Raw genomic sequence first — 27,268 nt, forward strand, 5'->3', positions numbered from 1 at the left:
TGGTATGCAGCTTGAGGCATTTCCCAGTTGTTCGTTTTCGGAGGGTAGGTAAAGGCTCTTACAGCTAGTTGGGACAGGCTTAAATAAGCAAAATTGACTGGAGTAAGGTAGTTATCTCTTGGGGTTGTAGAGGTGGCTGTCAAGCCCGGCTGTGCTCACGACGTTGTCTCTTGCTAGCACTGGGGACTGGGGGCCACGAGTCCGTAAGGTCTGTTACAGATGCTGCCTTCAAAGACAACCTGAAAGGGGGAAAAATGGGCTTCTGCCCCTCTCTGAGGAATAAAAATGCTGTATTTGTAGTCTTTCTGCTTAAAACCCTGGGTTTAGTTTTTATTAATGTATTTTCTAACAAAACCATTGTTGCAAATTATCCCTAAGGATAATTTTGGAGGAAGTCTTTGATAATAAAGACTTCTCCTTTTCTCCTCATTGCAGCTGTTGTATTGAGGTCTGAAAACTCACTGTATGTAATCTCTTAGGATACTAAATGTGCCCTCCTGGAAGCCCAGGAAGGAAGGGATTTGCTTTTCCTGATACTGCTCAGGGAGAGAACAAGCAGCCGAAGTCTCACTCGGACTTCCTTTATCTACCACAAGTAAGAAAAAGGGCAGATTTCCCTGCAGGTAGCCTATACCTTATCTTGGGCCAGTTAATAATTCTCTGACTCAGGAACCGCACTTACCTGCTTTCCCAGGAGAGATTCGCTGCTTTTAGTCACCACTGGATTATAATTGTTTGAATTAGCTTCCTCCCAAAAATAACCAAAGCAACACTAAAAGGTCAGCCTAAAAATAGGCTTGAAAAGTGACCTAAAGAAAGTCAAGAATGCATGGAAAGTTTCTTCCTCCAGCTCTCCCTTTAGGGGAAGGCCGAAGCAACTGAGATGCTGCTCTGCGAGTGTCGGTCCTTTGTGCTCAGTGGTTCTTGGGGATTAATTGGGCTGATGATGAGTGTTTGGGATTGGCCAAAGTATCCTGACAGCTAACGATCTTGCTTTAAATAGAGTGCCAGAGTGTGCCTGCTCATCTGCTAGAGAGAGTCAGAGAGAGGAAAGAGGTTTACAATAACTGAAAATTGTTATAATTATGACATAATTTAGACATCTGGAAAGTTTCAGTGTAAGCAGAATTTCAGCGTGTGGAAGCTCGTTACTGGAAAGTTGGGTAATGAATTATGGACCCGTTTGTCACATAAAGCCAGCTAACTGAATTCTGTCTGCTGTTATACAATTAAACTTTTATAGTCTCTCAGCCTGCGATAGTGAACGGCACTTCATGGGCTGCATGCATTCGGTGCACACATTTTCAAGGGCTTACTTTTCAGTAACTGTGCAACCTGTCCAGATCGTTCAAGCCTTAAATTGCTCAAAGGATTCTAGTATTTCTGGGCAAATACCGTGAAGTAAAAGGACTTTGTCCAATTGTTTGGATCAATCCAAAGACAGAGGAGAGCTTATCCAGCCAAAGAAATTGGCTGGTGTTATTTATAATGCACAGGGTAAAAGCTCACGAGTGTGAAAGCATGAAGCCAGCACTGAGCAGGAGCTGAACATGATGGCAGCATTTACCACGTGCTTCCATGGCGAGTCACCCCTTAGGTCAGAGATGGAGAGTGCTCAGAAACGCTGAGCACAGCCGTACGCCTCCGCTCGCAGCAGTGCGCTGAACGGCAGATGGGCTGCCTCGCGGCCAGGCAGGAGACCGCAGGGGGACCCAGCTGGCCAGGATTAAGAGCAGTAGCCCCCAGACCCGGAGCGTGCCACTGGCCAGCGCGGTGTTCAGCCACCCAACAGCACAAATAGATAAGGGGTGAGTGTTGCGTGTGCTGCAGCAGGGCAGTGGGAGCCATAAAAGCCTGGCCGCTCTTGAAGCATGTTCACTGCTAGCTCAGATAGTGGCAGCAGAATTAGAGGCCATGGACATTTGGCCGCAGGGCATGTGACAGAGCACAAAACTCAGCAGTTCCCGAACTCTGCAGCTGTGGAGAGGAACAGTCGGTTGGACTTGCTAAGTGAGCGTCTGTAGCCCTGGGAAGTAGAGGCCACAGGACAGGGAGCGCTGGACCAGGAGGAGGGTCCAAGGGCTGGCAGCACTGCTGCAGCAGAAGCAGGCACAGCTGGGTTGTTCTCTTAACTGTTCCCTCTTTTTAAAGCCTCCTGTTTTGTTGTTGCTGCTGCTTGACAGCGTTTTTGGCAGTGTGCTGTACAGTGTGAGACCAGGACAGCATCTCTGGCAGTGTGACTCACATGGTTTTCTCTTTCTGACTTGTGTGGGATTCAGCCACAGGGCAGTCGAGCCCAGAGAAGGGGTCAAGCCTGTTACAAGCCTGTTCACATTGCTTGGCTTATCCCAGCTATTCCCTGCAGCAAAACTGAGAAACTGTCCTCCGAAATGGCCCGTTGCTAAGGTGATTTATGGCCTAAAATGGAGTCTGCTTTCATACCATCCAGCTCTGTAGGTAAATAGCTTTGTTTTTTAAACAAAGACTGTGGTTGCTGGCCAGGGCAGCCTCCTGGGAGGAGGGGGAAGGGGCTCTGTATCAAAGACCTGGCAGGCCAGTGGCCCAGTGCAGCGGGAGCCGCTGTGAGCCTGCTCCCGCGTGTGGGTGTGCCCAGCTGAATAAATAATACACGATGGGAACAGGATAAGGTAGGAGCAGGGAGCTGGGGAGGGCCCGAGGAGAAATAGGCAGCAAGTTCTCCAGTGATAAGGGCTGCTGCAGCTGGAGTTTGTTTGACCCATGGGAATTTCGGAATTTAGGAAAGCTAGGCTGAATTCTCTGCAAAGTTACAAGTCTGGAATAACTCTGCTGGGGTTCTGCAGTTTCACCAGTCACAGTGGGATTTGACCCAAATGCTTGAACAACAGTATGACAGTTTGCACGCCCCTCCCTCCAAACACCAGCTGGGCCCGTGACCCCAGGTACTGCCACTCTCTCTGCCAGTGTCCTGGGCACGGACTCAGAACCTCCTCCTGTGTGGTCTGAATCTCCTGATGGGAGCTCTGCAAAAAAAGGGCAAGAGCCTATGACCGGTACAGGTAACTGCGATACCGTGGCTCGGCAGGGTGAGAGGGCTCTACCTTTGTAAGAAGGTCTGGGTGTCGCTCCCTATGGCTGATTCATGCCATATTTAGTTACTGCTGTGAGCAGCCTGAACCCGCTGGCCTCGAATTTACCATCTCTGAACATTGTGTCATTTCAGTGTCTTCCCAAGGGAGCTCAAAGAAGTTTTTGCCTCATGGAGACAAGAATGCAGCAATCGTGGCCGCCCAGACATCAGTGAGCGTCTGATCAGTGCCTCCTTATTCCTCCGATTCCTCTGTCCAGCCATCATGTCCCCTTCTCTCTTCAGTCTCCTCCAGGAGTACCCGGACGACCGCACTGCACGCACTTTGACCCTTATTGCCAAGGTCACCCAGAACCTCGCCAACTTTGCCAAGTAAGTCGGGCTGCAGGAGCAGGAGGGGCAGGTCTGAAGAGGAGGAGAGAAACTCCAGCCATGTGATGTGGGTTGGCTGGATTCAAAGCAGAGGGTCAGTGCGCTGGCAGCAGCTCTGCAGGTGGCTGGCTCAGGCTCGCCAGGGCAGCAATCATGGGCAAAGTCCCATGCTGCTCTGCCAGGATGCTGCAAGCCCAAGCCACAGGGATGCAGCTCCAAGAGGACTCAGTGGGAGTATCAGCAGGGCCTGGAAGAAAAGTGAATTTGGGAGAGGTCCTGGCACTAGCAGCAAGAAGGCCAAGTTGTACTGTGGGTGCTTCTCTGCATTAGGAGCTGGACCCAGTGCTGGCCACATGGCAGAGCCATGGCTCCTGGATCAGGAATTCTGCACCGGCTGCTCCCCTCCTGGATGGAAAAGGCCTGTTTGTTGTTCTTTTTCCCACATCTCTCTGGGAGCCGTTCCCTCACTGCTAGGTCAGGGAAATCATTTAAGTTCCCAAAACAGCACATGTTTTATGAACAGGAAAACAGGCTATTCTTACCACACAGAAAAGCAGGCTGGGCCACAGCAGAAACACCCAGGCAGTCAGGAAGTTTGTCCCACAATTGCAGCATTGGGTAGGGCTGATGGCATGCACACTACCTGCCTCGCAGCAGAGGCACCAGCAGGGCCAAACTCCAACCAGCAGCAGGGAGCATGGCTCAGGAGCCATTCTTTCCTTCTGTGTGCGCTGGAACTCTTCCTGTTGTTCAGATGCAGTTGTCTGAATTTGGAGGGCATGGAAAGAGAATGAGAACATTATCAATTTCTAACTAAGCCCATAGGTTTGATGGAAACAAAGCAAGAGATTTCTGGAAATCTTTCCACTGGCTGCAGCTCTGAGCTGCTTATCCTGAGCTCTGATAACAGCGTGATGAGCTTTTGGAAATATGAATGGACAGTTTCCATCTAAAGCTTCTTAGATCTGGAAACTAGCTTAGTACACGTGCTCACAGGAATGCATGCACATAGACACAGACAGAAGACATACAAGTGTGTTACACTAGATGACAGAAATTCTCCATATTCCTGATCAATCCCTAACTGAAAGGTTTTCACATTTTCAGCACTTTGCAAGAAAGACTTTTTAACTAAGCTGACATTAGTCAAGCCGAAGCGATCAAGCTGAGCTGTCCTGCAGACTGCACGCAGTCCAGCCTCTCCTCACACCATCGCTGTCCCTGTCACGACACGAACCGTTGCTGGTACAATTAAACCGCGAAGCTCTGCTCTGCTCTAAATAAGACATCTGAGAGCAAAGACTGTGTGGCAGAAGGGGAAAAGAGGGTGCAGAGAGTCTGAAGGGGCAAACAGGCTGAGCCAGCTGCAGGTGTGGATCTCCAGGGGAGCCCCAGAGTGGTCACGTCAGGGACAGCTGTGACCTGCAGGGCTAGGGTTAGCTTCTGTGCCTCTGGAAGGGAGGGAGGGTGCCAGACGTGTCAGGGGCGTCTCCTGAGGCTGACTGTTAGGCCACTGGACCCTTATGCCAGTTAACAAAGAGCAGTAGGCCAAACATTGACCTTTTCACATCAATGCTGTCGTTACACTGGAATGGACTGTTTAGCCCAATCAGTTTGTCTTTTGTCCCTCTAATTCCCCTTATCTCACTGTTAGCGTATTCAAAGCTTGAAGCCTATCACATTCTCACGCCAGACACATCCTCACCTGGTGAGCTTTTACACTTTGGGACTCACAGGCAGTGGAGACGCTGTTCCTTCTCTCCGACGGCAGGCCTGCTAGGAGTGCCGTGCTGTATTAATGCACCAAGGCGGCAGCAACTCAGCCAGCTCTGACATGTTGCAGGTGCTGGATGGAGGCAGAAGGCAGAGGGCCTTTGCGCGGTGGCCACAACGTACTGCGAATGAGAGTACAGAGCATTTGTGGTGATGTGATGGTTTCAGTTGTCTGGTGATGCTAGATCATATTGGTCATAATAGGCTAGTCCTTCCTGTGAATTCTTTAGAAATGCTACAGAGGAGGAAAAAAAGGGAAATTTCTCTTTTTCCAAATCTGAGGTTTGGATTTGCACAGAGCTGTGTCAAAGCCGCAAAATCAAGGTTGGCCTTGAAAGTTGAAAGATGCCGCAGTGATAAGAATCTGGATCAAAGATTCAAATCTGGACCCCTCTATTTTTTAATCTCCGGACTAGGTTGGGCTGGGTGTTGCAGTCTTATATCTGGAAGCCATATCCAGTCTCTGGCTTTCACATTTATTTCTCTGCTCAGATCCCATGCTGACGAGCACCTAGCTGGGCTAGACTGGACTTCGTTTTGGCTGCATATTTAGTGAGGTACCAGTTAAGTGAAAAAGTTAAGTGCTTGCTGGCAACCTAGTGATCCCAAAGGCTTTGAAAGGGTTTAGATGCTGGAGGAAAGGCTCTAGCATTCTTCTCTGCATAAGTACCTGACTATTCAGTTGACTGTACCTCTGTTTACAGGGTTTAGCTGAGATTCATATTCCTGTCTTGACAGGTTTGGCAGCAAAGAGGAATATATGTCCTTTATGAATCAGTTTCTGGAACATGAATGGACTAACATGCAGAGATTTCTGTTGGAGATTTCCAATCCGGAAACCATCTCAAACACAGCTGGCTTTGAAGGCTACATTGACCTGGGCCGGGAACTCTCCACTTTGCACTCATTACTCTGGGAAGTCATTTCTCAGCTGGAGCAGGTATCTGGGGGAAGTCACAGGGGCAGGCTTTGAGGGAAGCACAGTTGGGCAGCGCTGGGCATTTGGGCCACATGGCACCACACACCTCCCCTATGTCCAGCAGGTATCAATCCGTTAGCTGTATCTGTGCATGGCATAGATGTTACTAACGCTTAGCACTTCCACAACCTTTGCACGTGCTGCAGAAATAGTTTATTCTTCATGTCTCTCTCAGAGGCAGGTGAGTATAGTTTTTTTCTGCTGTTTATCATGTTGTGGGGGGTGGGAGGGCGAAGATGGAGGGGCAGATGGGGATGAGAAGGCAGAGCTGTTGAACATCAGGCCTTTTGTCAATCCCAGCAGATTCAAAAGATTTATTTTTAATTAAGGTTTAAAAAGGGTTCCTGTCTAGAAACCTGGACTAGACCTGGCCATAGCGGTCTTTTTTCTGTCTGTAATACGCTTTTTGCTGAGAATGCTTCCTTCCTTCCGCCCCACAGCAGCAAATGGCTTCTGGAGGCACATGCCCTGGGGCAAACCATAGCCTCAACAGTGGGGGTAAATATGGAGAAAATTAATGCTGCTAACAAATAATTCACTGCAGAGACTGCTCAGCAACTGATGGATCCCACAGTTCTCTAACAAGAAAGCAAGATGTCTGTAGTAATTCCTCCGTCCTTTCTCCCCAGGGCATTGCAACAAAACTTGGGCCTCTGCCTCGGATTCTGAGGGATGTCAACTCAGCGCTCAGTAACCCGGCCTGCGTGCAGGTCTCGGTCACGGCTGATCACACTGCCTCCACTCCTAATGCCGGCAACAGCATCTCTGCTGGGCTACAGAAAATGGTGATAGAGAATGACTTATCTGGGTAAGAAACTAAGAGGTGGTGTGGCCACAGACCAGGGAAATACCAAATATTCAGCTACTACCAACACCCAGGCACCTGCAGGGAGAGGCAGAACAAGGGGTAGTGTGGAGTCGGCTGATCCCACGGCTAGGCTTTCTGACTGCAGAACGCATCCTGCAGGTAGTCAGTCAGCTTGCCAGTCAATGGGCAGTAGTGCAAGGAAGTGGCTCCACCCTGGGTCTATCCCGAGCCAAAACAGGAGGGTTGGTCCTGGTCTCAGCTCTTGGCATGTGGTTGCGGAAACAAAATGCTCCCCCTTTGAGGACTCGAGGGCTCGTTCTTACCATCCCCGGGTGGTAACTATCACTATTAAACTCATTAGGTCTCTGAGCAAGATATATGGGATTGGCCTTATCCAAGACGTGCTGAATTTAGGGAGATCCGAGTCTGGACATTTCTCTAACAGTCCCCAAGTTAGAGAGGCTTAATAATCAATTCCATTCTATTCTGTCTGGTTTTTATAACGCTGGCTATTTTTAATGAGCAGTGATGCACACGCACAGTCACCAAACACACTTTTTGGCCTAGTTATGTAAGTGTGTTCGTTCATAGGAAGATGAGTCTGTTGCAGACCTGCAATGCTTCTGTTTGTGAAAAATGAAGTAGAGCCTACACAAATTGAAAGACTGCTAATAACTTAGTTTGTAAGTGGAAACTAGATGTTATTTAACAGTTTAATTAGGAATGAAAGGCAGCAATAGAGCTGGACTTGCTGTAATCAGAGCTTTCATCTCTAATGCTTCCCAGCATGAAGTACAGTTATTTAAATTTAAAGATATGGAGAATCTCTGACAATACGCTTTCTGCTGAATACTTGCTTATGGTACACCATTTTTGATCAGAGACTATTTCACATTAAGCTACTGCAAAACTCTTTCTTCTTATCCGCTTGAAATCAATACTGCATGAATGAATCCGTTACAGCAGGAGGACTGCGTGGATGACCTTCAGTTGCTAGGATTTAGCTAGGCTGCTGCTTAGAAAGCAACAGCCAGAGTTGTTACTGATAGTAAGTGTTAATTATTTGCATTGCATAGATCCTTGGAGGCCTAGTCATGGATGAAGACCCCACAGTGCTCCACGCTGTACAAACAGTGGATAGCACGCCCCCACGAGCTCCCTGCTAAGGTGTAAAACAGGGAACAGGAGAGTGGATACAGCAAGCTGGAAGCGGAGACAGTGACATATGCTGGGCAGCATGAGCAGATCACAGCTAGTGAGGCACAGCCTCTGGGAGCGCATCTGTGGATGCCTCCTATGCACAGTGCAGCCCTCCCCGTCACACGTACACATCCCCTTGCTCACCTGCCTACACCTGCTTGTTCCTACAGGGTTGGCCCAGGACTTCTCTGCACTCTTCTGTCCTCCCTGCACTCCTGCTGCACTGTCCCCCTGTGCAGGCAGGGCCAGGCCTGGCCTGGCCGACGGGGCAAGCCCTGGCTCTGTGCCCCGCAGGGGACTTCGTTACGTCCCTGTTTCCACAAAGCTGCGCCCTGCTGATTTCTTCTGAGTGATAACGTTTTCCTGCTCCAGTGCAGCATTCACAACTCTTCTTTTTTTTTTCTTTTTTGTTTTCCTCTCCTCTTCCTTATGCACTGACTTCCCCGCAGTCTGATAGATTTCACACGGTTACCATCTCCAACCCCTGAAAACAAGGACTTGTTTTTTGTCACAAGGTCTGCTGGGGCTCAACCCTCACCTGCCCGAAGCTCCAGTTACTCAGAGGCCAATGAGCCCGACGTGCAGATGTCTAATGGCAGCAAGAGTTTGTCCATGGTGGACTTGCAGGACAATCGGCTCTTGGACAGTGGAGCAAACGCACCTGGCACTGCTGACTCCCTCAATGACAGTCAGTCATCCCTCGGGCAGCTGCAGGGCGTATGGACCACACGGACGCAGCAGAACAGCGTGACAGGCATGGCCACCGTGCGCCGGGTCGGCCAGACCCCCACCACGCCGAGCGGCGAGAGCGCTCCCGGCCGGCCCCAGCTCCTGGCACCCCTGTCCTTCCAGAACCCCGTGTACCAGATGGCAGCCGGGCTGCCGCTCTCACCCCGCGGTCTGGGCGACTCCGGCTCCGAGTGCCACAGCTCGCTCAGCTCCCACAGCAACAGCGAGGAGCTGACAGCCAACAAGCACGGCTTTGCCGCTCCTGCCGGCAGCGAGGACTTCACCCGCCGGACAGGGGAGCTGGCCCGCCGACAGCTCTCGCTGACGGAGAAGGGCGGCCAGCCCACCATGCCACGGCAGAACAGCGCAGGACCGCAGAGGCGGATAGACCAGCCGCCACCTCCGCCTCCGCCCGTTACCCGGGGAAGGACGCCACCCTCCCTGCTGAACACGGTTCAGTACCAGAGACCCTCCAGCGGCAGCATGATGTCCTCCTCGCCTGACTGGCCTGGCAGCGGGGCCCGCCTCAGGCAGCAGTCTTCCTCCTCCAAGGGTGACAGCCCTGAGATGAAGCAGCGTACGATGCACAAACAGGTTAGTTCCCGGAGGCTGTACCCAGGTGAGACAGCCTCGGGGGTTGAAGGGACTGGTCGGGGCTGGTGGGGTCAGGCCCGGAATCTGGAGAAAAAATTGGCTCTGTGGGGATTGCTGCAGTGGGAGGGGATATCATGCTGGTTTGAGTCACTCTATCCGTGCCAGCACCATGGTGGCATGTGCACATGGGGATGTACCTTGGCTCTTGCGTTCGGCTTGGCCTGAGACAGAGGCCCTCCACAGAAGGGGACACGCTGGTGTTTGTTCTCTGCATTCCTCCATTGTGTGGTGCGTCGGAGCGTGCCTGCTGCAAGGCAGTAGCTGGTGGGAACACGAGAGCGATGGCAGCCGTGCCTCTGTCCTGCTCTACCATCTCGTCACTGCTTTGTCCCTCCATGTGCAGGCTGTCATCCCATGCCATAGTCAGTCCAGCACCATCTCACGGACTTGGACCAGGTCCTAATCTTCGCTTGTAAATAAAGAGGCTCCATGTTGCTACTGTTCCGCCAGAGCTGCGGTGCTCCTGGACACTTCTGTTGGCTCTTTTAGACCCTCCCATAAGGGAATCGGGGGAGGTGAGAGTGGTACAGAAGAAGTGTTTTTCCCATCGGGAGTGAAGTTCTTCCTGTGCAGAACTCTGCAGTGCTTCAGGTCTCACAGCACATGCTGGTCTGCAGAGAAGCAAATTCTGCTATTCATGGTGCGAAAAGTGAAAGCAGTGGGTCACAGGCCCAGGGCCCTCTGATTTTCCTGGCATGGGTAAATTGCTTTTCTAGGGCTTATTAATTCATTTTTTTAGGGAACTAACCCTATAGAAAATCAACACAGTGGGGACTCTCAGTGCCTAAAGGAAGAGCTTTAGAAGTAATACAAATCCAGAGAATGTGCACAACTGGCAGGAGCTCACTGCATCTCAGCTCGGACACGGTACTAAGGCTCCTTGTAAGCAGAACAGTGCTGAAAGAGCAACAGAGAGTTGGTTTAACTACCCCTCCTTTTCAAGGCAGCTATGGAGGCCTTTGTCAGTGCTGCCTGTTAAAGGCTGTTTTATCAGCCTGATCTGGAGCTGTTCTGTGCTCATGGTATTGATTCGTAAGTGCTGACATTAGCAAGCATGCCATGTAGCAGCATTTGTATAATGTGGATCAATACTCATTAGGTCCAGAGGGCACAGAGCTCTGCAAAGCAGCAGCCTGTTTGGTAGAAGAGTTTCTTCCCGAAAGAGAGAGCAGTGAACTGCTGGTGACCTTTGAAAAGCTCTGACAAATTTGTGTTTGCAAATCTTTCATCCACCCTTGTTCTCCTCTCAAAGGTTCTCTCAAGAGCTCAAGTCCTGAAAATGCCTCTCCTACCCTTAATCTGCATATTTTGCTTTATGTTAGAAGCATCTGTAAATCATAATGAAACTGCTTGTTCGTAGTTGGTAGTATTTAATGCAGTTTGAGAACAAAGTAATCCCATGCGGTGGCTGTTCCAGTAGAATTCCCAAAAGCTCACTGCGGCCAGCCAGAAGCGCTCCCTTCTACCTCTGTGAGTTCATCTATTGGACTGAGCTTAAAATGGGCCAGACCAGATGAATCTTCTTTTCACTTCTTCAGATAGGGCAGGAGGAGGCAGAATGACTCATACACAGTGGTCTGAGCTCTGTTAATTGGCACTCTTGGACCAATGGTCTTTATGTTGCGAAGTGAACCACAATGGTAATTGCTGGTGTTCCTCATAACCAAAAATCTGAGCAGTCGTCACAGATACAATGCCTGAGCTGAAGATGCAAGAAAGAGCAGAAAGCCACAAGTCAGGGGAAGGATTTATAGCAAGTCATGTTCCATGAGCCAAGCCTGAAACTGTAGATTTAAAATTCTGGAAATAGAAGACCAGAGTGAAAGATGGTATGGGAAATCTCCCAACCCCAGTGAGGTGATTAAAACCAGTCCCCACTTCTTCAGAGTGCAGGATCCCCTGTTCTGCTGCTGCTGACAGGGGCTGGGTTTCTTTACTGTCCAAAAAGAAGAGGATGTGAATGGAGGAGACAGTCCTTTACGTTTCTGACTTGTTAACTGGGTTCCTCTTGGCCAGATCATCCAATATGCCTTGTGCTCAGCCTGAGAAACTACTTACTGCGGCTTATAACCAACCGGGATGGAGGGGAAGTAGCTGCAGGTTCACTTCTTCAAGGTTGTAACGTGCTTGGAAAATACTTAGGCAAAGGTGTTCAGTTGGAGTTTGCCATCCCTGCCCAGGCTAGGAAAGCAAAGCAGCAGCTGTGGCTCTAGCTCACTGACGGCAGAGCAGCGCGCTCGGCAAGGCTCCTTCAGCTCCCGTAGCTACATGAACAAACCTACAGATGAACTACTAAGATGCTGAGCACTCGGACCTCTCCAGCACTGTAACTGCAGAGTCGCATCCAAAAAGAAATCTTTTTTTTCTGAGAAGGCACCAGCATGACCAAAAGTAGTATTTCAGTTCGCAAATCTGCTTTTGTGTATATGAAATCTCCACAGCAAGCAAAAAGACAGCTCAGTAAAGCAGCTGGAAGAGCTGAGTGAAACCTCTGCTTGCCATGAATATACCATGTCAAGCCAGTCTGTCTGCCTGCGGCTCTGCACCTTGACAGGTCATATCTTTGAGAAATTAGGGCCTGTTGATTTCAACCGGCTCCCACTGAAGTGCAGCTTTGTAGGACTGTTCTGTGGGGATGGCAGACGGAAGAACTGGGCCTACTAAAGGCTGTCTGACATTACTGACCTAAAATAATGTGAGGTACGTTAACAGCAGTTGCTCCTGTTCCCTGCCAGACCACTCTGGTAGCTCAGACCTGTTCATTGCTGTTTGAGCAGCACGGGAGAGGGCTTGGTTGGAAGGATGTTCTCTTTCTAGCTTCACGACCATTTCTGTTACAGGTTTTTCTTTTGTTATGGTTGTATGTTTCATTGTAGGCCCCTTCTCCTGTGAACCCCAATGCCCTGGACCGCACTGCTGCTTGGCTTTTGAATATGAACATGCAGTTTTTAGAAGATGAAAGCATTGACCCAGATTCCAAGCACAGGGATAAGCTCAGGAATAAGGACGAGCTCAGCCAAGCAGAAAAGGTAAAACCTGATTGGATTGAAACAAGTTTCTAACTAGAGAGAGGGTTTCCTTAACTGTTGTTCACCTGAGCACGCTGGGGCAAGGCGGGCTGTGTGGCACCTCACCGCGCAGGAGAGAGGGGTGACAAGCACTGGGCCTGTGACTTCACTGATGTAGCGACACTGCTCCAAACTTTGGTTATGTCACACGGATTAGGGACTGGCCGGTCTGTGGATCTGTCAGGGAGTCAGTTCCAAAGTAGTCAGTCTGAGCCTGCATTTGTGGAGAGGCTCTACACTGGAGGAATAGAGGGGTACTGCTTCCTTTCCCTCCTTCCCAGAGAAGCCTGGAGTGGGAGCAGCAGGGAAGAGACTGAGTATGTCTGGGAAAGGATCAAGAAATAGGGTTAGAAATTAGGATGCTGCAGTCAGAGTTGAGAATTTCCTATCTTTTCTAATTGCTGCTTCTGCAAGATGCTTTCTCAGCAGCCTGGCACTGCCAGGACATCTGCAGTAGGCCACGGTTAGCATTTGGGACCTTTCCTGAGTGTGCGTTCCTTTTGTCACGTCAGCCATGAGTTACCAGCAGGTCAGCTGGAACTGCAGACGTGACCCTCCATGTACCTTTTTGCTGTTTCCAGCAGAGTCATATTTCTGCTTCTGTAAGAATAACCTTCCCATTCTACTTTTGCTGTGCTATATATGCTTAACAGATAACTAGTTCCGTGTTAACTTGAAGTGAAATGCCAAAGACAGGTATAGTAGGGACTGGACATACAGGAAGAAAGCTCACAGTTTCCCCAAGAAAAATACAGCAGTTGTTTGTGAGAGTTCAACTCACTTTTTACTGGCTTTCTCCTCCTTAGATATTCTTGGAAAAATAGAGACATGCACTGATCAGAGAGCAGCTGACAGAGAAAAAAGCTCTGCATTTAGCAGACCTTATTTCCAGATGTATAAAAATCTTGACTATGACTTCACCACAGAAGGCAGAGCTCTTTTCCCTAGCAGAGGCACCAGTAGACAGCAAATGGAAGAGAAGGTGCTGTCCGGCTGCTATATCACGCACTGGGTTATTGCTGCGTTTGGTCACTGAAGCACTTGGGTTCAGTGCTCATTTGAATCTGAAGTGGAGATGAGAGTGATGGGCTTCGCTTTTGCATTGGAACTGGGGGGTGAGGCAGAAGAGCCACACGACAGGAAATGTGTGCTGGCCAACTGCAGCTCACACCTGCGAACTCCCACAGGCAGGCAGGAGGCACGCCGGTGTGGGCACTGTGCATGCCGAGCACTGTCACTAATCCCTTCTCCTGGCAACCCTTCCTGTGAAACGGGCTCAGCTTTTAACAGGCGGGCACTCGCATGGACTGCTCCATTTCCACGCAGCCCAAGAGGCCGCTGCCCCATGGGAGGCGCCGGGCTCACCCTGTCCTGCGCAGGGAGGGGTTGGCCAGCACTGGGCCCTGCTCGGTCAGGGCAGACCGTGTCAGGATTATAAATTCTGACAGTATCGCAGCAAGGCCCTCCCTGCCGAAAGCTCAGATGTAGCTCCCACAGAAGTCTGGTGTCTCATTCCCATGCAGCATCTTTTGTTACTTTGTTGTCATATCAGTCACTGGCATTAAAGATCTTCATTAGCATAATCTCTCTCCCCATTACTGTAAGACTTGAATGGTAACCAAGAATGAGACAAGTGTTCTAGAGACAGGAACGACTCCTACGGTCTCTGAGGCCTCTCCTGCTATCATTTGAGCTCACTTACGCTACTCCTATTTTAAGGCTAGGGTAGGTATTCAATCTTTCCTGTTTGAGCAACTCCCTTCTGTCTGACTGTATTGCTTCTGTGCAACTGTATGGGTGTTTGTGTCCCCCCCCATCATGCCAGGTGCAAACTGTGTCTTTTCAGTGCCTCAGTGAAAGCTTTGCTTAAAGGAAAACCGCAGTGATCTGTTGTGACTGTCTCTGCCCAGGCAGGAGGAGCTCATAGGTCATTCCCACTCTGCCTGCCGTGGCTTGAATACTTTGGCAATTCAGGAGACCACCAGCATCATAAATTTTCAATCCAGATGAGTCGCAGTTACTTTTGCTCTCAGCCAGCTAGTCAGTTTGTGGAGTGCTTTGGTATTAGGAGAGCCGTGTGGATGTACATGAGCTGGAGAGCTGGCTGACTGGTACATGCGAAGCAGCGCGGCTGCGGTCCCCTCACACAGAGAGCTGGTCTTTTAGTAAAACTACCCAGCAGGACTCTCGAAATGAGGACGCAACAAACAGGTTCATTGTTTGAGTGCTTACACAGGTGGAGATGGCCAAACCTATTAAAGGCCATACTTTCAGCTAACAAATACAAGATTAAGCACATTTCTGTCAGTGCATGAATAACAACATAGCCTTTTGTAACATGCTTTAAAGCATATTTGAAAAATCTTCATGATTCAGATTCGTTCTTGTCTCAAACACTTTAAACAGCTTGTCAAAATACCAGCTCCATGTTAATTATTCTAAGGGTTATTACAGTTGAGTTATCTTTGAAAATGGTTTAAAAAATGTTTTTGAAATTAAAGTCTCTTTTCTCTTATACAGAGATGCACTGGAGTTTTCCTTTAGCAAAGCAAGTTCTACTGAATGCTGTGCTTCTGCAATAGCTGCCAATTTTGCTGAGTTAGAAAGCTCTAATTTTTTTTTGTAATTGTTTTATGTGATTCTTTTGCTGCTACTGATTTTAGCTCCATTTGTATGGATAGTTCAATCTGTGGGGTCTTGGCTTCATGCAGCAGCTCTTCTCACATTGAACCCTGGTCTGACATCTGATTGAGTTGTTTAAAATAATGGGCCGCAGAATGCAGTAACTGCTCACTCAGTCTCTGATCAGCGTGCCCAGCTCCTGCCGCGTTACAGCCTATTTGACATCCATTCCCTTCTGAGAGAGCTGAATCTGGCCCTGCCTTCGGTTCTGTGGGCAGCAGTCCACTGATGGCTGGCTATGTATTAGCGCAAATCCCCTACGGACACTAGGTGGAATTAGAGCCGCACAAGGGATAAGTGACCAAATGGAGTGCCATCTGGCAGCTGATTGATGGCCTGCGTGAGATTAGTTTGACAGGCCCAGTAGAAAGGCTTTTACTTTACAAAAACCAATGCTCCAGTTGACAACTGTGCTGGCAGTCTCGCAGAAGGGCTGGACTGCCAGCCTTGCACTGAAGCAAAGCTTGCATTGCTATGTATCACGCAGTTAGCCTGGGTTGCTAAGACCCCAGAGCAGCTGCTCTGCCCTCCTTGCTTGGGGACTTGCCCGGCCCTTCTTGAGAATGTGACCATTTTGCTCTGAGACTAGACTGGCCTACGTCAGTTACTGCAGCAGTGTTCCCTGCCTGGTGCAAAGAGGGAATCAGTGTTAACAGCCCATGCTTGGCCTTCAGCAACTCTGAAGCACCCTGTGTTTATTGTTGTAGACCGCAGAGCTCACGTGTGAACCCAAAACCCCACCAATGCAGCTTTTTCTGCCTGTGTTTAGCCTTGCACTGTTAGTGTGAGGAAGATCCCAGATGCATTTACCATTGAGTCACCCTAACCTGCATCCCCATGTGAAATGCCAAACTCTGCTAACAACCCATTCTCTGAACCTGCCAGTGACCTGCCATCCTAGAGGAACGCGGCATCGCTCCTAACGCAGTGTGGAGAAGACTGAAGAGGTGTTGGCGGCAAGCAGGGTTCTCTGATGCAGTTTTGCAGATAGGCCAATGCAAGGAAGGGGGCAAGACTGGGTTACAGGGAAATCCTGGCAAGGGCAAAGCCTTACTAGGTAACATGCCACATGTTTTCTCCTCCTGTGTCTGTCCTTGCATACTGTAGTATCAGCAGGATCTAGTAGTGCTGCAGGACAAGCTTCGCATCTCCAACAAGAAGCTGGAGGAGTACGAGACACGCTTCAAATGCCAGGAGGAGACAACGCAGAAGCTGATGCTAGAGTACCAGGCCAGGCTTGAGGAGAGTGAAGAGCGGCTCCGGAGACAGCAGGAGGATAAGGAGATCCAGATGAAGGGCATCATCAGCAGGTACAGGGAAGACGGGTGCGCGTGCTCACACACAGTGCTGTGCATCAGAGGAAGGCAGGCACACAGCCTGACTAGTGTTAGGGCTGACTCCTGCTCAGGAGAATTAGACTTCTTTAGAGGTGCAGCCAGGTTTCCCATGTGGGTTTCCAGTGTTTGTTCCTTTCCTGCCCTTGTGGGTTACAGCCCCTGGGGGATTCCTAGACTTAGCTCTGCAGACCCTCAATCTTTGGGTCCCACCCAACACTGTCACCTGGGACAAGCAAAAATTCACATTTTTTTCCTCTCAGAGGCAGAACTTTGGGAGGGAACTTAGGGCTGGCAACCAGCCCTAGCTCTCAGAGGATCTGGCAGGCTGGCTCTTCTGTTTGTCTCAGAAGTAGATCTAATGACTGAAATGTTCTGATGGTTAGCTGAAGATCTCATCATCATCCCATTACTCATAGCTATGAACCCCTTCTCCCACCCAGGGTAATGTGTTTATGCTCCTCTGGCACATAGACTTTTCCAGTCCCGCTAGATTCATCTTTACCTGAGCCAAGCCAACTTAGATCTTTTAATGTGTCTTCATAAACTGGTCATCCTTAGCTCTCGCTTCTCACTTAAGAGTTTGGACAGTCTGTTATAGACATGTCTAGAGAATTAACACCCAGGAAAAAAAATGATTTTGAAATACTGAAGTAGTGCCAATGACTGCATGTCCCCTTCATGCTTGAATGCACAGTTGCAGGTACCGGGAGCACCTCAGTGTGTGCCTCAGAGTTGCAGTTTCAAATGAGAGGGCTCAGCCTTTTATGGATGATGGAGGCTGCTATTCAAGGCCTGTTCCAGCTGCAGACTAGCTTCTCTGCTGTTTCACACCTCTCGCTATGTGCTTCAGAGACATACATCACCCCTTTGCCTCCTCGGGTTTCAAGAACCAAATGAGGAAGTGATCTGAATCATTCACCATGGGTGGCTGATCTAGACATGTAAGACTGAGGTCTGGGCAGCTGGATGTGACAGAGACCAGCAAATGTAATTAATGTATTCTTGACACTGCATGCTTGCTACAAAAGGCCATTACCTTTCAGAGTGTTTGATCCTGCTAAGAAGTGATCAAAGCAATCTTGCCTTAGTGGTTAAAAAAAACAGCCTCCTGGGTCACTGTCAAGCCGTGCGAGAGCTAGGAGCGTGCACGGCTTAGCATGGCTGCAAGACAGAGAGTGAAATTTTCTGAATGGAGCAGATGAAGAAATGCTCTGTGGTGCACACAAGGCACTCGGGCATACCCTAAGTTGTCACTGCCCTTTCTTTGGGGGGTGCTTCGGATGTGCTGGTTTTTGGGTTTGTTTTTTTTTTTTTCTCCTCTCTTGTAAAGATAGCTTTTCACAAAGCCACCAGCTCCAAACCAACCTGTACTATCAGGAGTCTGGGGAGGTGAGAAGTTACAAGGCTACAGGATCCTTCCCCCTGCCCCTCCTCCTCCCAGCACTCAGATTACCTCTTCAAGCAGTACAAACCACTTTCCAAACAAGGGCTATGTGCTCAGCATCCTAAAAGCATGTGTTTTTCTTGCCTGTTCTGTTGCCAGACTGATGTCAGTTGAGGAAGAATTAAAGAAAGACCATGCAGAAATGCAGGCTGCTGTGGATTCCAAACAGAAGATTATTGATGCACAGGTGAGTCCCTGATACCAAGAACTGCAGCAACTTTCAGGGTAAGTCTACCAATATGCAAACCCCCTGCCATGCAGCAGTGCCAGGTCAAGCATGGCAAGACTGCCTGGCATGGGGCAAGACAGCGCCAAGGTGAAGTCAGTGAAAGAGCATGTCAGACTTGAGCATGATGCTATTTAGTGTCACAGTATTTGTATTTGTACAGCTGTTTCCAGCCTCAGAGCTTGGCAGGCAACACAGAGGATGTGGGGAGTGGCAGAGAAGGAATGGCAGGAGTAAAATCTTGACAAGGGAATGGTGTGACAGAAGGGCCAAGGAAATGACATACAGGAGAAGAGAGTACATGCATCAAGCTGGGACGGAAAGGGAGATTTGCAGGAGGTGGGTGACCTGCAGGATAAGAGGGGAGCTGATGGGAAGAGGAAAAGCCTGTGGCTAGAGAGAAAGGTGGGACTGTGACAGTGGTAGATGATTTGCCTTATGCAAAAGGTCAGCATATAGTAGTAACCACCCTCTTCCTTGCAGGGATGGCCATAGTCCCGTTCATTCAGTTTGTGGAAGGACTGTATCCTCGTTAAGTGAGGACCTCAAGGTCCCTAGAGCTTTGCTTTGTGCTTCATGTTCAGTTCAATCTCAGCTCTCAAACCACAACTTGCATCTTTGCTTGGGATTCATTTTTCACGGCTTCCTGAGCTGTCTAAAACAGGGTTTTATGCTGATTCTTTCACAAAGCTCTAGCTACAGGTCTAGGCCAAAATGAAGGAGACCTAGATTCAAATGTTGAGTAGTGTTTCTCAGCCCAAAGGCTCTTTCTAGTCTCTCAGACTCATCACTAGTCTTTCTCATTCTCTTAGATGTGCAAAGCGGCTTGGCTGGAAGCAGGGCATTAGATTAAGTTGCACAGTGTGGAGAGCACAAAATGATCCCGCTGGTCGCTGTGAATCTCCTACCCTTGCTGATGGCACAGGCCAAAATGCACGCAGGGATTAGAGGAACACCTTAGTTCCACATATCAAGCCAATTTAGCCTCACAGGAACATGTAGCAGCCTGAATGCTGGAAGTCTGCCTTGTTCCAGCCCTCTGGACAGTGAGACAGAGACTGTTTCCTGCCATAGGGGCACCTTTTGCTTCACTACTGAAAGCGTGCCCAAATGGCACTCTGCTGCACAACTTCTGGGAGAGCTGGCATGGTCAGAGACAGAGGTGAGCCGGGCAGAGGCAGGTGTGGTTCCCTTGGGCAGGTTCAGAGCCTGCACAGTTCCAGTAATGCTTGAAGGACCTGCATACAAGGAACACACAAGCTGGCCAGAGTAAAGCCAACATGTTCTTCAGCCTTGGGATTGTGGCTTGCAGGATTAGGAAACTCAGTTAGCTCTACAGCTTACAATGATAGATGGGTATTGGATTATGGAGAATCCAAAAATATGGTCCATAATCTCTTAATTTGTCTAGGCAGAGATGAGTATTTTCTCAGCAGCTAGACTTTCCTGCAGTTTGCCGTGCTACTGTATTCTAGGATTAGTTTTTAAGGACCATATTAATCACTTGTGAATCACCAGTCATGATTCATTTACTGTATAGCTAATTAAAAAGGAAATCTGACAGTAGCAAACTTCTTGAAAAAGAATCACTGTTTTTCTGTAATTTGTTCAAAGCTAGTAAATCAGCATGTTCACTTCTGCACTCAGGCAAAGCCTAGCAGATCAAGGGGAGCCTGTTACTGGGACTTGTGCAGACTGAGGACTGCCAACAGCTCTCACCTGTCTACCCTGTACCTGGCTAGCGTGTAACACCTTGTGTTACATGTGAGCTGTTACCATGACCCCCAGTACAATCAATAACTCTTAGTTTTTTGTCAGCTCAATCTGTACAATATCAGACATGGATGTAGAAAGTTATCCACAAACTGTCCCTTTGAGGTGTTTTTACTTCCTCTTGCTAATGGGCAGACAAAGGAAGGAAGGTGGCTTGTTCAGTGTCACAAAGAACAGTAGTGGCAGAATCAGACTGCAACACAGAAGCTCTTTCTCCCCGCCTTGTAATATTGCAGAGTACCTGTAAGGGTAGTCAGTGAGAGCAAGGAACTTGCCATCACAGATGTCCTGGGAGGCCACAAGTCGTTTAAACTATTAATTTACACTAACAAAATCAATTAAATGCTGACATGAATAACCATCTTGGGAGAGAGCTAGATTTTAGAAGAGGAATCTTACTCTCATTCTAACAGCTGCAGATAGGTTAGAAACAGTGCAATGAGTTTCATAACTGAAGAATTAGAAAAACTGCTTTATCTCCATTTTGTTCAGGATCAATTAGAACATGATGATAAAATGAATTTAGCTCTAATTCCACTTGTTTAAAAGCCTGATGCATTAAAATCCTCTGTAGGCCAAGCAGCTAACCATGGAGAACTAAAAAGAGGCTCTGTTAAACAGCATCACTTGGGACAGCAGCAGGTTTGATAGGGATTTCCCATTGCCAAAGCAATGCTGAGAATGGGATCGAGGCTAGAGAACCTTCTACCTAACATCACTGCGAGAGTCGTATACAAACTGGAATGTTACCCTGCAGGGATTGTTGCTTTTCTGAACTGGCCCAGATATTGGTGTTCCGTAGTTAGCTGAGTACGGTATTCTTAAAAACATGCCTCCCAAAACAGAATTTTAGAGGCTAATACATTTTCAGACCCGTTAATAGCAGTGGGTTTCAGGAAATGGCTTAAAAAAAACCAACAAAAACACCTAAGAATGTCAAAGATGAAGGGGCCTGGTCCAAGAGATTCTAGGTTGCCATTTTGGAATTAGCCCTGGCATCACAGATAGTCAGGACTTGCGCACTTCCACTTACAGTTCCCCTTCTGCCTAATTGTTTGCAGGAGAAACGCATTGCTTCACTGGATGCTGCCAACGCACGGCTAATGAGTGCCCTTACTCAGCTGAAAGAGAGGTACAGCATGCAGACACGTAATGGGATCTCCCCCACAAACCCAACTAAATTGCAGATTACAGAGAATGGAGAATTCAGAAACAGCAGTAATTGTTAACCCATGGAGGGCGCTGCCGCAGGAGAGGAGGCCTGGCCAGACAGACCGTGCAGCAGCAGGTGTGAGCCCCGGCTTCAAAGAACGGCTGCTCTCTCTCTCCCCCCCTCCCAGAGAAACCAGCTCCTTACTGCGGACGGCGCACTTGACTGAGCCTTTGTGGGAGATGCTAATGCCAGCACATTGAGGGGACGAAAAGACCGAGTGTGAGATGAGTGGCATAAGGAAATACCATATATCTGAGAATTGCTGTCACTGTTGGATTTAAATCAGTGTTTAATGTTTAAACAAAGTAACCTTTTCCTTCCAAACTGCCCAAAGGATATGCCGCAACCCTCCCGGCAAGGAATAATGCCCTTGTCACTGCAGTAAGCAAAATAAAGGGAGCTGGGCAGAGCCGGTGGCAGGCAAGGCCCAGTCAGTCTAATTAAAGTGTGTTCGATAGGTAGGTTGCTGGCAATAACAGCTCAGGGGAGGATGAGAATGTATTGCTGGGACAGCGTCTCAGCGTCGCCCCAGCGGCAGCTGAGTGCTGCTGTACATAGCTGTGCTAGGGACTGGCAGGAGAGCTCGACCACCCCGCCTGTGACTCCGCTGGAGCACAGCCCTCACTCCTCAAAGCAAACCCTGAGCCCAGGAATCTTTTCTTACCTGGCTTTCCTGAGGCCACTCTGACATTTACAGCATGCGATTATCAGCAGGGCATTTACACAGCTAATTAGTGTTTAATTAACAGGGGGCACAGTCCAGATGAGAGGTCAGGGCTCACTCTGTGCAGTGTGGTAGCCAAAGAGGAGTTGCACGGAGAGCCATGGTGTCAGGGCACTGCAGACGGTTCTGACTAGTACTGCTGAGGCTCCTCTCTCTGGTGGTCACTTGGCAGCCAAGGGCAGCAGAGCACGCTCAAGGCCACTGCAGCAAGTGGAGGGGAGCTGACATCTGGTGAGCAGCTTCTCGAGTCCTCTCTTTTGCTTCTTTTCTCTCACGAATAATGGGGAAAGGAAGGGCAGTAATTCCAGCACATTGTGCCCCCTACATGTCTAGCTATTGAATAAAGTAAATATTGCCTGAGCTTGGCCTCTGAGCTGTGAATGAGGCACAGGGGCTGGATTTCATGGTGGTCATTGTTGCAGAGGGGGAGTGAAGGGCTATGTGGAAAGGCCAGCTCCTTGCTTAATAAAGGGTTCATTATGGGGATGTAATGCTCTGTGTAGAGATTTTTTTTTAACTAATTCTGGGGAGAAAAACAGGCAAACAAACAAGAAAAGCCCTGAAGAACCATGAAGATCGGTAATTGTATTTCTTTTCTTTCACAGTATGCATTAGAAAAAAAAACAGCCCATTTTCTGGAATACTGTCCTCTTTAAATTGGGAATGAGCACTGCATGGAAATTAACCGGCTCGAAGAATGTAAAACTTGGTCATAAGGGAGTAACCAACAGGAACAGCAGCCACCACCGAAAGCCCCCTTGTCAGGAAGCACTGTGCAGGCCTAAGCCAGGATTAGACTTTCCTAACTGCTGAAACATGCAGATTCGGCACATTCAGACACGTTGTGCTCAGCGGAGGGGTCACCTCCTTAACGGGGGATTGTGCCGCTGACCTGCTGCCACGGTGTGTTTGTTGGTTTGCATTTTTTTTTTTTAAGTTAGTACTTCATGACTCCCAGTCTCAGAGCAGGTCACTCATACCAAGAGCCAGAGATTTCTCTGAGATACGGATAACAGTGTACAGTGTACAGGACATCTGCCTATTCCTCCCACTAAAGTTTAATATACTGTTGAATGCTTGTCCTAGCTCCTCCTGCCATGTGTAAATGTACAGTCAAGGGGCCTAGGATGTTCACTGAGCTCTGCACAGCTTAGGTGCCGTCTCCAACCTCACAGTACCTAGGCTGCCTCAGCAGGACACTATTTGCCAGTGAGTGCTGCATTGCCATGCTGCCCCACAGCCGTAAGGCTCATTAACAACATTCTTCCACACGCAATTTAGAAATTAAAGATGCTTTTTTCCTAAAAGCTTTTCTGTTCCCTGGAAGCCCTGGGCCAAGTCCGGTGAGGCTGCACCTGCTGCAGCTCCGGTCCTTGGAGGAGTGAACATGTTGCTGTGCTCTGAGGTCTCCACACACAGCCAACGCCTGCAGAGTGGCACAGTCACAGAGCAGACACCCAAAGGAGCTCCTCAGAGGAAAGTAATAACTAAGCATTCATGGCATTTCAGTCACCTTTGAATTTTGGAAAATTAGCACAGATGGCTTTGAAGAAGCTCACAAAACCGACAAGGTTACAACTGGAGAAAGACCCAGACAGGTTAGGAGATACACAGGGTACTGTGAACAGTTTGGTACGTACACTTACATCTGCCATTGTCTCAGAGTCAAATATGTTGTAACAACCCTGCAAAAAGACTACTTTAAACTGCTGTTGCCCTGAGATGTATTTTTTTAGAGCTGCTTGTTTTTAAGTTCTGAAATATTTGTGTTGTGAGAGATGGAAATTTTCTCAAGAGAAAAATAGCACAGACAAATGGAAATGCTAACAGGGTGTGGGGGCGGGTGCTCCACCAGAAACATGTTTCCATTCATACATGGAAGTAATTTTGGGATGCAAAGTCAGTGCTCTCCATAAGAGCTGGAGAAAGAAAACACCCACAAAACAATTGTCCAGTACTGAAGCTAACACAGTACATTTTAATCTTCTGTTCAATCACAAACAACCAAGGCACTTCCCCCACCCCCCCCAACCCCCACCCCTTTTTTTTTTCCTCCCAGGATCTGTCAGAAACTTCCAGTCAACCTCAGACTTGCAAACTGCTGAATGCACATTGTTCTGCTGAAATAGCAGGAACACTTAAATCCTTGTGTGGTCAGTTATTAAATGCCTAGAAGTTCCAGAGCCAACGTGTTCTGGAGTTATTGCTTAGTTTCCTGAGCCAGTATGAAAAGAAATGCAAATCAAAGATGAAGTCTCTTTACAGTAGAGGTTTCCCCCACCAAGCCTATTTTCCCCCATGACACCTTCCCCTACAAGCTTCAACAACTGGACCTAAATATGAACCCCCTGCAAAAGTCTGGGGATAGGTTCTAAGATCTAGGCTCAGCTCTGTTATTTCAGTTTATGTTTCTGTTATTTATAAACTGTACATCTGCGTGTGTGCGTGCGTGTGTGTGTGTGTGTGTGTGCGTGCGCACGAACGCGTGTGTGGGTGCACATGTGTATGCCTGCGAGTGCAAGTGCCAGTTTGCAAGTGTGAGTACAGTGTGGCCAGGTTACCTGATTGTGGCCTCAGACCTGGTATCGGGCATAGCAATACCAGAGACAATTCACAGAGGTGCTTGCAGCACCAGAGTAAAACAACCACTATATGTAATGTTTTGTGATCTGCTCTATTTTCTTTTTATTCTTGCGCTTTCTACAGTAAGAGGCTGTTCTAGTGCAAACTCGTAAAAGTGTAAACAAAACAAAAACACTCAGATTTTTATCTTAATACAAGTCTTAATTTTTTTGGTAAATGTTTTCAGTGTTTACTGTAACGTATCTATCTCACTAACAGTTGTATATAGTAATTTACTTCTGGTGCTGCTTATTTGGTCAGGATTTGGCTGTATCTCACTGCTGTTTTGGAGAGGTGGACTCAAACTAGCAAATTTGGATCCAGACATAGGTTATGATTTCAGCCTCCTCCCTTTTGTGAGCTGAGGGAAGGGGAGGAGAGAGAAGCCAAGTGGGATCCAGATTTGGGGTTGGCCCACCTCAAGCATTCTGTTTTAGTGTTTTGTTTTTTGTTTTGTTTTTTTTAACTGTAGCAAACACTCCTGAATATGAGCAAAGTTTTGTGAAAAGGGGGATGAAGTGGAATGAACAGTAGTATCCCAAGGTCTGCTGCAGACTGTCAGTCTCATCATTTTGGCCAGGGACTATGACTTAAGTTTAGTGCCAAAAGATTGATGGGACAGAAATCCTTCCCTATGCCAACTTGTTACTACTGTGTACTCACCAGCCCCTTTTGCACCAGCTTAAGCAAATCCTGCCCCCATCCAAAGAGTCCTGTGCCACTCTGCATTGTCATTTGAGTCGGGTTGGTTTTGTTTTCCAATTTTGCTCTTTTAAAGCACTGACTGCACTGTGAGAACATGCTGACTCCTCTGGCCTGGCAGACAGCTTGTAGGCTTCTGCGGGATACAGGACACGGGTTCTGCTACTACAGATGTTCTGAAAGGAAGAAGGGACTTGGTGGACCTGAACAAGGCATTACAGGCTCTCTTAGGAAAGCAATCAGCAAGTAATCACTTCTAAAGTTTAGAGGGCTCATGGGCTTTTTTTCTGTTATTAATGTCCATGAGAGGCAATAGAAAACGTACCAAAGCCTATTCTGTGACAAACAACAAAAGGATTTTTTCGGTCACACCATAAAATGGAATTAATTCACTGATTTATTCTGCCAGGACAGCCACAAGGACTGGTTCATGAATAAAGTCTGCAAGGGGCTCATTTCCCACAGCAACCCCAGGGCAAAGGTAGTAGCCCTGGAAGAAGCCTTTCTGAAGGCAGTTCCTACAGCCAGCGGTGCTCCAGCAGTTCCACCAAGGTCACTGCCCTTTCAGTAACACGTAGCTTTGCCTTGAAAGGGAAGCAGAAAATGCAAAGGGAAGAACTGTGACACTGTCCTTGGGGTGAGCGTGGGGTTTCTTGTGCAGCACTACATCCTTCTCTCCATCCTACAACAACTGTTGTGTTCAACCTTTTCCTTAAAGATTTGCATTCAAAGCAACCTAGGCCTCAGTAACACTCTGGGCCAGTATGGGGATCTAACACAAGTCAGACTGCATGGCTACCAAGAAGTTCCTTAACTGGACACAGGAATAGGCGCTGCCCCTCTCCAAATAGGTCTCTGACTCTTCAGGGCAATTTCAGAGGAGACAGCTTTGCAACAAGGCTTGCAAGTGCCGTACCTGCCCTGCCCTGAGAACCAGCCAAACCCTGCCGTAACCCTGCAAAGAGACCCGTTGCCTTTTCTTCTCCTTGGGGTGATTACACTGGGGGTAGCGGGAGGCTGAAGAGAGCGAGGATGACAGAAGCCTGCTAACAGGCCACTCATGGGCTTTCCAAACCAAATCCAATCCCAAGGATGTTACACAACACTCAGAAACAATCGAGCTTTGGAAAAGGGTGTCACATTCAAGCATAGCTATTCACAGGTTACGTGAGCTGTGACAATGCTGTAAATTCATGTGGTTCTGCATTCGACTACGACTACCCCAAAAGTGCAGTCTCCATGTTCACATATTCCTTTATCATACATCACTGTGTCTTAAGATATACCTCTTTCTCTCTGTATATCTGCTTAGGCTGATACTTGTTCCTGATAAGCAGTCGCTATGTTTTATATCCTCTTATAAAGAAGAAAAAAAATTTTTTTTGTAAGTATGTTTAAAAACAAAACAAAAAAAAATGCAAAGTGGAAGTGTTTGCTGAATCTCATTCAGCTCCTTTTAAACTATGTAATAATGTACAGAGAAAGTTGTTGGTGTTCAAAGAAATGATGTGGCTGTGCAATTTATGTACATTTGCAATTAGAAATATTAAAGATTTATTTAGATATTTTATATAAGTGTTCCAGCACCTCTGCTCAGTCATTTCCAGACTGGAAATTGCTCCTTCCATGCCCTGTCCCACCATGGCAGCTTAAGGAGCCAACCACAAATACCTAGACAGTAAATTCCCATCCATGTCCTTGGCACCACATAGCGAGCACAGGCCACCTGCCTCCTACCCGCTGTAGCTCTTGTCCTTTATCCTGTCTTATACCACATGCAGCTATTTCAGAGCAAAAGCCTTTGACAATGATAAAAGAAAATGTGCAGTGAAACATTAATGTTCTTACCAAATGAGAACAGTTGCTACCTAAATAACAGATGAGCCCAAACCAAT

At 48.2% G+C, this 27,268-nt stretch overlaps 1 protein-coding gene across 12 annotated transcripts in view; it reads left to right on the forward strand.

Moving 5' to 3' along the window:
• DAB2IP (DAB2 interacting protein) overlaps positions 1–26,948 on the forward strand; it is a 209,402-nt gene extending 182,454 nt beyond the window's left edge. For 8 of the 12 annotated variants that reach the window (XM_026094380.2, XM_026094376.2, XM_026094379.2 and 5 more), the window contains 8 exons: positions 3,203–3,439; positions 5,951–6,152; positions 6,821–6,999; positions 8,649–9,522; positions 12,459–12,611; positions 16,440–16,642; positions 18,213–18,300; positions 21,174–26,948. In XM_026094380.2, the coding sequence (XP_025950165.1) occupies positions 3,203–3,439; positions 5,951–6,152; positions 6,821–6,999; positions 8,649–9,522; positions 12,459–12,611; positions 16,440–16,642; positions 18,213–18,300; positions 21,174–21,341 (2,104 nt within the window). In that variant the 3' untranslated portion in view covers positions 21,342–26,948. The remainder of the gene's footprint in view (positions 1–3,202; positions 3,440–5,950; positions 6,153–6,820; positions 7,000–8,648; positions 9,523–12,458; positions 12,612–16,439; positions 16,643–18,212; positions 18,301–21,173) is intronic. The other 4 variants (XR_010392404.1, XR_010392405.1, XM_026094378.2 and 1 more) reach the window with 4 other exon arrangements.
• The last annotated feature ends 320 nt before the right edge of the window (positions 26,949–27,268 follow it).

Source organism: Dromaius novaehollandiae, chromosome 20 (genome assembly GCF_036370855.1).
Source record: "Dromaius novaehollandiae isolate bDroNov1 chromosome 20, bDroNov1.hap1, whole genome shotgun sequence".
Classification (NCBI taxonomy): Eukaryota; Metazoa; Chordata; class Aves; order Casuariiformes; family Dromaiidae; genus Dromaius; species Dromaius novaehollandiae.